A 10,341-nucleotide genomic window follows, 5' to 3' on the forward strand; every position below is an offset into this window, starting at 1 on the left:
TTTTCCTCGATCTACAACGTTTTAATTACATAATATATATAATGTTTTAATATATATGCAGCTGTGCAGATGGACCTGAACCTAAACTGACCACGTTTACATTACTAATGGATCTGTGCTGTGATAAATTCGTCAATGGTATCAGCTTTATTATAGTTCAAACTATAAAGTGTATGCACGGAACATCATTATTTAGGCTCTTGCAAATAAAAAAGAAAAGTCAATACCCAATCTCTCGCGGATGGCCGTGTCTGCGTGGATATGCGCTGACTTTCTTTGGCCGTCTTCCACAATACACGTTGCTTCTATAAATTATGATCAGTAAGCATTTTCAGACTCACACTATGAACATACATTTTAACTACGGGAGATTGCAAATCAATGTGGTCGCTAATTAAAACGGTAGCCAAATCGCCCAAAGCAAGAGAAAAATAATATATAATAGTTTATATACAGATTAGACTCGTATTTTTAACAGAAAGAAAAACTAGTAACAAGTACTTACTTTACCAATTTACGATTACACCAAACGCCAATAAAAACTAAGAACACACTCACAACCAACCCAGTAATTATGAAGCTGTCTGAAATAAATAAATAATAAAATGAATCGAAGGCTCACATGCTTCAAGCGTTAATGGTAATTCAAAGAGGAAAATTGTAAACGGTTGTGTAAAAATTAAGTGATTAGGCCATTGCAGCCCACTTTGTATTTTACGTTATATCTTGATAAAGAACCAGAAAGGTACTTACATAAAACAGGACGTTCACTGTGTGTTGGCTTATCCAGTGGCACTAAAATAGTGTTAATGATATAAGTGTAAACTCAAAGTATAATGAAAATTAAACTATTTCGAAAGACAATAAGAATACTCAAGCAGATGCATTACTTAATTAGATATAAAGGTACACATATGCGCGGAAACAATGATATCGACTTGATATTGGCAAACACTTGAACTAGTTAAGTGTTTATTTGTTTAGTGCCCCTAAAAGTTTCATGTGAAACTGTATATGAAAGACTATTACACTCCACTTGGCGAGTGTTAAACTCCTTTGACCTCCTCACTACCTATCAGATACAATGCATATTTGGTTTACCGTTGCAAAGTGAGATGTTTCTAGTTTGCATCCCAGCGGTGGTCCAGCCATCGGGACAAGGTTTACAATCCAACTGGCCAATCTCATCCTGGTACGTTCCACGTGGACAACGCTCACAGAAGAAATCATCGGGGTAGTTTCCTGACCCACAGGGTACTGAAATTGATTTACACTATAATATTTAAAAAAAACTTGCTCCGACAATATTCAGAATAAAATCTTTGTCTGTGTTATATGTGGTGAGTAGATTTAAGTTTAGGGTAAGTACTGACAAAAACATGAATTTAAGCCTGATTTTTAAAATCCTGTTTTTCAGAATTGATTTAATTTATACTGCTTATACATATTGGTATATAGTGACAAAGTGTTGTATTATTATTGTTTCCTTAATAGGCATGTTTATGTGTTAAGTAAAGTGTGTTTAATCTGTGTATATACTGTCCACTGTCTAAGCAGTTTACTTCTTAAACAATCATTAAAATACCATATATTTGATGTGTTTTGATTGAAATCCTTGCAAGAATACCTTGGCTGATAACCGCGTGGAATATTATGGGAAAATAAGTCCGTTTAAAGGGACTCACACCTGGTTAATACAATGCATTTTTTTTACAGATATGTTTTATTAATATGAAATAAAGTGTCAAATCATCAGGAGTTTTAAAACTACGATACTGACAGCTGGAACCCTTAACAAATGTTGATAAATGCTCAAATATTGTCTTTGAAGTCCACCATTTCCAAAACAGTTGATAAGGCAATTCAGCAAAAGGCTGTAGCGTGAATGGTTGATTGCAATTAACATGTGATGTTTTCAAGGTATTCAAGGTATTTAATAAATGTTAAAATATAAATGGTATGTTTGTCTCGGTGTTGCCAATTGGCTTAAATGTTGGTTTTCTTATTTTTTTTCTTGACTGTACTACCATGGATTTGCTTCCACTAAAACCAGATTTTCATTTTATTCTTTAATTGTATTTATTTCTGCAATTTCTGAATAAAAGAGTAAACTTATTACAGTCATGTGTTTTCAAATGCATTTCCGGGGAAATTATTTTTTGGTGCCAAAACATGAGCGAGTCCCTTTAAGTTACTTAAAAAAAGACAACATATGATTTTATCCACCCTTGCATTGGAATAAATAGTTGAAATATATTTATTATTCTGTTGTTTTATTATACCCTCGGCAAATCAAGTAAAAACAGGGTATATTGGAGTCGCCCTGTTTGTTCGGTCCGTTGGTCCATTACAAATTTCCTTGTCCGGAGCATGATTTGATAACATTTGGATGGAATTTAATTAAATTTCAAACAATGTTATAGAACATGATGAAATGAATTGCAATGTACGGGAACCATAACTCACTTTTAGCTTATTGCAGAGTTGTTGTCATTTGTTACTTTTTCACTTTTTCTTGTCCGGATTAATATTTGAAAACTACTAGATGGAATCTAATAAAACGTCATAAAATGGTAAAGCACAATAAGAAGTGTACAAGAACAGTTATTCCCCTTTGTTCGTCAAACTTTTCTCTGGACAATTACTTGAAACCTACTGGATGGAATTGATTGAAACTTCAAATGCAAAAATAGAGGAAGTGCAGTGAATATCTTGTACGAAGCATAACTTGAAAATTTCTTGATGGAATTTAATTAAACATCATGCAATGGTAAAGCACAATGCGGTGAAGTGCAGATTACAAGAACCATAACTTTTCCACGCTGTAACTTTTAGGGGATTTCTAAATATTTCACTAACAGTTCCTATCAGGGTCGCATTCGGGGGTGTTAATCATATTCAGTGATAGCTCTAGTCATTTATATAAAACACACTGGATAATCAAAGTCACAGATCTATTTTCACAAATTTCAACAATTACTTTTGTATTACACGTTTTACACGTTATAATAACCTACATGTAAATATTGAATACATATAAAAATATTGGGTTTAAGTTATACATCACACTCAAACGGCTTAACAGCATTTAATAATAATAATAATATATTTTTACTTTTATAAGATAATATATTTAGTATAATTGTATGTTATGACGTATGCTTAAGACAAATTATATAATAATAATATATTTCCATATAGTATCCATTTTCTTTTAAATATCTGAAATTAATTAAACATTTAAACAATTTAACATTGGTTCCAATAGTAATGATGCAACTTGTTTAATTATAATTGCAATCAAGTGACAACATAGTCATTAATTAATTAGCAATGCGCTTGTGTTTGTTCCTAGATTGGTAAACTGAGGTCACTAATGATTGACAGTTTGTAATGTGAGTGAACTATTCCATTCGAAGATGTATATAATGCATGACAATGTTGTTTTTGTCAGTCAATTCAGACTACCATTTCATTATGGCAGATCAGTATCCTAATGCCTTGAATGCAACGTAAACATTACGAGGTCACACGCTGTCGCTTGCGACAGCTGTGGTAGATGGAACCACCGAAAATGCGGAACAGGCAAGTTAAAAACAAAATGATAAAAATATTTAAAAAAAGCCATGCTTTTTCCCGTAAAGTAATATCACCATAGCGACATTTACAATTCCTTTATTGTTATCTGCATGTTTGCATATTACGCATAGTGAGTTAAGAGGATGCTGTAATTTCATGTAGCGTTTCTCAAGCGTTTAAGGGTGCTTGGTAGGTGAAACATCAGGAATGCTCAGTGCTAATGATAATAAAGAAGTTACTCAAAACCATAATTTTGTTCCCGTAAAGTAAGTTATAAAGTGATTATTTCATCATTCGCTAGATTCGAGTATGTTAACGAATATACCATTTTCTAGGTATACCAAAGGGGTCAAGGTCGGAGGCCGACAGTATTGGAGGTGCGCCATCAGGAACAAGAAGATGAAGTGTACTGCCTCCGTGAAGGAGTACATGGGCATGTTCATACCTGGTCTGGGTGGACATATTCATCCAGCAGATCCGGGGGCAGCCAATAGAGTGATGATGACGAAGAAGGTGCGTGTGAAAAAAAAATAATTTCATAATAATTGATACTTATGATTGATAATACTTATAAAAATAATAACTCTTATTGTATTATTCAGGTTAAGGAAGTGGCTAAGGAACGTCTGTTCGAGTCGGCCGCCGCCACCGTGGAGCGAGTCATGCGGGATATGGTGACTCCCGATGACATCATCCTCCCGAAACCAGACAATCTTGCGCGAGCAGCAAACCACCATCGCCGTCTGCGCCCTGATGAGTCCAACGACCCGGCAACAAAATAAACAATTGTAACCCTCTGTGGAATTTAGAAAATTGACAAAGTTATATGTCACTATACTGGCTGTACATGTATGTCACGTGGAACACACATCACGACAAATTAAAAGCCTTTTATATATTCATTGCGATTATATTGTTAAACTACACGACTGTATTTTACGAAAATAACACTCTTTTCATTGAAAAATAGCTCAGTGTCCGTGTCTATATGTTAAAACGCATTGTCAGAGACAAACGTTCAATGACGAGTTATTAAGAAACTACCTGAATCGAGACCTCGAGATTTACATTTTGCCGTGCACATAAGTCATGTGGGTTCTCCACCGTGGATATAAAACTCATAGGCTGTAAGCTTGTAGTGAAATAAAATTCTGTTCTATCTGCGTTGAAAGAAATGTAACATTTGTATAGTTACATTGCATAATGATTATTTCCAACCTTTGCACATATTTTCTTATAATTGAGTCACCGTGTATTAAAACCATCAGTATTTCAGTATTTTAGAATATTTCAGTTTTAAAACTCTGATGTTACTTTTTGAATATGTGACTTTTCAATCACGTTAACGCATGGACAGACTACTTGTATTGTTTTAAAAATCAGAAAAATCTAGCCATTAAAATGTGTATATGTAGGAATTCTTCAGAAAATGGCGTTTTTACGTTATGTAGGGTATAGAGGGCACTTTATACTCGGAAGTGCCTACTCACTGTTTCATGCCATACCATTGTGAATACGCCATCTAGAGGGCACTTTATACTCGGAAGTGCCTACTCACTGTTTCATGCCATACCATTGTGAATACGCCATCTAGAGGGCACTTTATACACGGAAGTGCCTACTCACTGTTTCATGCCATACCATTGTGAATACGCCATCTAGAGGGCACTTTATACTCGGAAGTGCCTACTCACTGTTTCATGCCATACCATTGTGAATACGCCATCTAGAGGGCATGTTATACACGGAAGTGCCTACTCATTGTTTCATGCCATACCATTGTGAATACGCCTTCTAGAGGGCATGTTATACACGGAAGTGCCTACTCATTGTTTCATGCCATACCATTGTGAATACGCCATCTAGATGGCACTTTATACTCGGAAGTGCCTACTCATTGTTTCATGCCATACCATTGTGAATACGCCATCTAGAGGGCACTTTATACACGGAAGTGCCTACTCATTGTTTCATGCCATACCATTGGCTTCTTTCCATCTTTATAGAATTTGCAGCCCAATGGTTTGTGTTTTCAAAATCATTGAAAATGCTAGATGTACTATGTTCTTGTTTAAATTTTCACAGCATTGTTTGTTTTGATATGGTCACCGAATATACAGTGGTAACATTGTTTAATGATTAGTACACGAGTGGAGCTTTCTCCCCGTATATGGTTTTGGTGAAAGTGAGAAAATGAGTGTTATATTGCAAATTGAATTGAACATCGATATACCGGAAATTTATTCAGTGGTATCTGACTAAGATTATAAGTATCTTCCATGGCCGAGAGTGTAAGATAGGTTCATCCCGACCCGAGCGTAGGGTGTTTTGCGGAAACGAGGTTTACCGAGCGGCTATGGAAGATGCCTTATCTCCCACCAACAAAATTAAGAAAAAATGTATTTTTTGCTGGAGCTCTTTTGTGCGAAGTGAAAATAAATGCGTATGGATATGTGATAATTCGTGTTTGTCATGGATATGCGTTAATAGTGAATTCGGTCTTTAAATAGTTCTGAGGAGAGTGAAGCATTTTTTCTTGAAAGGGGCATGAAAACTGTTTTATAGTTGGACGTTTTATCTTTGCCCGTGGGCAAGAATTTCTAGCATGGTTAAATTTTTTGGATCTACTTATCTGAGGTGGGAGAAAAATATATTCCATGCTTTCTAACTATGCGTGGACGTCATTTAATATATCAAGGTGACCATCATACGTGCCTTTTGCATAACATAACAGAACATATCATTTATTTAGCTTGAACAGAAATAGTGACATAACAGCATGTTATGGCCGTTTTACTAGACACTTGGCCATTACTTATTTTCTCGACACACTGACATCTTTCTCGTTACACAGGCTGCTATGCTCTAGTGAACTTGGTCGTAATCAATCCATACTGTAGTTTCAACTCATGCCCGAAGACCACGGGCACCGGATTTTCAAACTCAGCTCTTTGTTTTAAATAGTTTTTTATAATTCAAAACTAATAAAAAACAATACCAAAAATGTGAAACAGTATTGACTTTTTTATTATAAATATGCACTTTGTAATGTTTATATAAAACGTCTCCATTTTTTTCCCCAAAAAGCATATCGCGATTTCTTTCTGGAAATTTATTGAATCATCTTTAAGAAAGTTTGTGACTGGACTGTACATTCACGTCTGAAATTGTAAATTGTCATTTTGAATATGGAGGTGGAAAGCCGTTGTCCACGTCAGTTGTTATCGGGTAGACCTTCATATTGATTTTTCAACAAAGTCATTTTCATCAGCATTACTTTGGCCATGATGCATTTCACCCCATGCATATTTGATATTCCTGAAAAATAAAATAAAACAACATGTGAAAAGTTTTACATATCACACTATTTCCCGGTTCAAACATTAAGTGTTGCATTAATACTACTTCCAATAAACAGTCTCATTAAACCCAGGACTGTTATTTCCGCAAAGACCATAACTGTTGTCTTTTACTCCTACCAGAGGGTCGCTGAAACCCAGGCCTTTTATTTCCGAACGCTTGCTGTTTTTTTTTTTTACTATTTTATATTGTATTGATCCATTATATTTTTAAAGTTTACTACTGTAAGATTTTTTCCTCGATCTACAACGTTTTAATTACATAATATATATAATGTTTTAATATATATGCAGCTGTGCAGATGGACCTGAACCTAAACTGACCACGTTTACATTACTAATGGATCTGTGCTGTGATAAATTCGTCAATGGTATCAGCTTTATTATAGTTCAAACTATAAAGTGTATGCACGGAACATCATTATTTAGGCTCTTGCAAATAAAAAAGAAAAGTCAATACCCAATCTCTCGGGGATGGCCGTGTCTGCGTGGATATGCGCTGACTTTCTTTGGCCGTCTTCCACAATACACGTTGCTTCTATAAATTATGATCAGTAAGCATTTTCAGACTCACACTATGAACATACATTTTAACTACGGGAGATTGCAAATCAATGTGGTCGCTAATTAAAACGGTAGCCAAATCGCCCAAAGCAAGAGAAAAATAATATATAATAGTTTATATACAGATTAGACTCGTATTTTTAACAGAAAGAAAAACTAGTAACAAGTACTTACTTTACCAATTTACGATTACACCAAACGCCAATAAAAACTAAGAACACACTCACAACCAACCCAGTAATTATGAAGCTGTCTGAAATAAATAAATAATAAAATGAATCGAAGGCTCACATGCTTCAAGCGTTAATGGTAATTCAAAGAGGAAAATTGTAAACGGTTGTGTAAAAATTAAGTGATTAGGCCATTGCAGCCCACTTTGTATTTTACGTTATATCTTGATAAAGAACCAGAAAGGTACTTACATAAAACAGGACGTTCACTGTGTGTTGGCTTATCCAGTGGCACTAAAATAGTGTTAATGATATAAGTGTAAACTCAAAGTATAATGAAAATTAAACTATTTCGAAAGACAATAAGAATACTCAAGCAGATGCATTACTTAATTAGATATAAAGGTACACATATGCGCGGAAACAATGATATCGACTTGATATTGGCAAACACTTGAACTAGTTAAGTGTTTATTTGTTTAGTGCCCCTAAAAGTTTCATGTGAAACTGTATATGAAAGACTATTACACTCCACTTGGCGAGTGTTAAACTCCTTTGACCTCCTCACTACCTATCAGATACAATGCATATTTGGTTTACCGTTGCAAAGTGAGATGTTTCTAGTTTGCATCCCAGCGGTGGTCCAGCCATCGGGACAAGGTTTACAATCCAACTGGCCAATCTCATCCTGGTACGTTCCACGTGGACAACGCTCACAGAAGAAATCATCGGGGTAGTTTCCTGACCCACAGGGTACTGAAATTGATTTACACTATAATATTTAAAAAAAACTTGCTCCGACAATATTCAGAATAAAATCTTTGTCTGTGTTATATGTGGTGAGTAGATTTAAGTTTAGGGTAAGTACTGACAAAAACATGAATTTAAGCCTGATTTTTAAAATCCTGTTTTTCAGAATTGATTTAATTTATACTGCTTATACATATTGGTATATAGTGACAAAGTGTTGTATTATTATTGTTTCCTTAATAGGCATGTTTATGTGTTAAGTAAAGTGTGTTTAATCTGTGTATATACTGTCCACTGTCTAAGCAGTTTACTTCTTAAACAATCATTAAAATACCATATATTTGATGTGTTTTGATTGAAATCCTTGCAAGAATACCTTGGCTGATAACCGCGTGGAATATTATGGGAAAATAAGTCCGTTTAAAGGGACTCACACCTGGTTAATACAATGCATTTTTTTTACAGATATGTTTTATTAATATGAAATAAAGTGTCAAATCATCAGGAGTTTTAAAACTACGATACTGACAGCTGGAACCCTTAACAAATGTTGATAAATGCTCAAATATTGTCTTTGAAGTCCACCATTTCCAAAACAGTTGATAAGGCAATTCAGCAAAAGGCTGTAGCGTGAATGGTTGATTGCAATTAACATGTGATGTTTTCAAGGTATTCAAGGTATTTAATAAATGTTAAAATATAAATGGTATGTTTGTCTCGGTGTTGCCAATTGGCTTAAATGTTGGTTTTCTTATTTTTTTTCTTGACTGTACTACCATGGATTTGCTTCCACTAAAACCAGATTTTCATTTTATTCTTTAATTGTATTTATTTCTGCAATTTCTGAATAAAAGAGTAAACTTATTACAGTCATGTGTTTTCAAATGCATTTCCGGGGAAATTATTTTTTGGTGCCAAAACATGAGCGAGTCCCTTTAAGTTACTTAAAAAAAGACAACATATGATTTTATCCACCCTTGCATTGGAATAAATAGTTGAAATATATTTATTATTCTGTTGTTTTATTATACCCTCGGCAAATCAAGTAAAAACAGGGTATATTGGAGTCGCCCTGTTTGTTCGGTCCGTTGGTCCATTACAAATTTCCTTGTCCGGAGCATGATTTGATAACATTTGGATGGAATTTAATTAAATTTCAAACAATGTTATAGAACATGATGAAATGAATTGCAATGTACGGGAACCATAACTCACTTTTAGCTTATTGCAGAGTTGTTGTCATTTGTTACTTTTTCACTTTTTCTTGTCCGGATTAATATTTGAAAACTACTAGATGGAATCTAATAAAACGTCATAAAATGGTAAAGCACAATAAGAAGTGTACAAGAACAGTTATTCCCCTTTGTTCGTCAAACTTTTCTCTGGACAATTACTTGAAACCTACTGGATGGAATTGATTGAAACTTCAAATGCAAAAATAGAGGAAGTGCAGTGAATATCTTGTACGAAGCATAACTTGAAAATTTCTTGATGGAATTTAATTAAACATCATGCAATGGTAAAGCACAATGCGGTGAAGTGCAGATTACAAGAACCATAACTTTTCCACGCTGTAACTTTTAGGGGATTTCTAAATATTTCACTAACAGTTCCTATCAGGGTCGCATTCGGGGGTGTTAATCATATTCAGTGATAGCTCTAGTCATTTATATAAAACACACTGGATAATCAAAGTCACAGATCTATTTTCACAAATTTCAACAATTACTTTTGTATTACACGTTTTACACGTTATAATAACCTACATGTAAATATTGAATACATATAAAAATATTGGGTTTAAGTTATACATCACACTCAAACGGCTTAACAGCATTTAATAATAATAATAATATATTTTTACTTTTATAAGATAATATATTTAGTATAATTGTATGTTATGACGTATGCTTAAGACA

The 10,341-nt window shown here is 34.2% G+C and overlaps 1 protein-coding gene and 1 long non-coding RNA gene across 2 annotated transcripts; both read right to left on the bottom strand.

The window, feature by feature from the left end:
* Positions 1–505: 505 nt before the first annotated feature.
* Positions 506–1,175, bottom strand: LOC128222968 (uncharacterized). The gene is made up of 3 exons (XR_008259259.1): positions 1,102–1,175; positions 754–795; positions 506–584 (listed from the first exon to the last, which is right to left on the bottom strand). It is a non-coding gene; the product is annotated as an uncharacterized LOC128222968 (long non-coding RNA).
* Positions 1,176–6,588: 5,413 nt separating this feature from the next.
* Positions 6,589–10,067, bottom strand: LOC128223626 (uncharacterized). The gene is made up of 6 exons (XM_052932900.1): positions 10,031–10,067; positions 8,273–8,428; positions 7,925–7,966; positions 7,677–7,755; positions 7,399–7,476; positions 6,589–6,897 (listed from the first exon to the last, which is right to left on the bottom strand). Exons 1-6 carry the CDS (start codon positions 10,065–10,067, stop codon positions 6,816–6,818), a joined length of 474 nt encoding a protein of 157 aa, XP_052788860.1. The 3' UTR covers positions 6,589–6,815.
* Between the last annotated feature and the right edge of the window lie 274 nt (positions 10,068–10,341).

The sequence above is a fragment of the Mya arenaria genome, chromosome 17 (genome assembly GCF_026914265.1).
Source record: "Mya arenaria isolate MELC-2E11 chromosome 17, ASM2691426v1".
NCBI lineage: Eukaryota > Metazoa > Mollusca > Bivalvia > Myida > Myidae > Mya > Mya arenaria.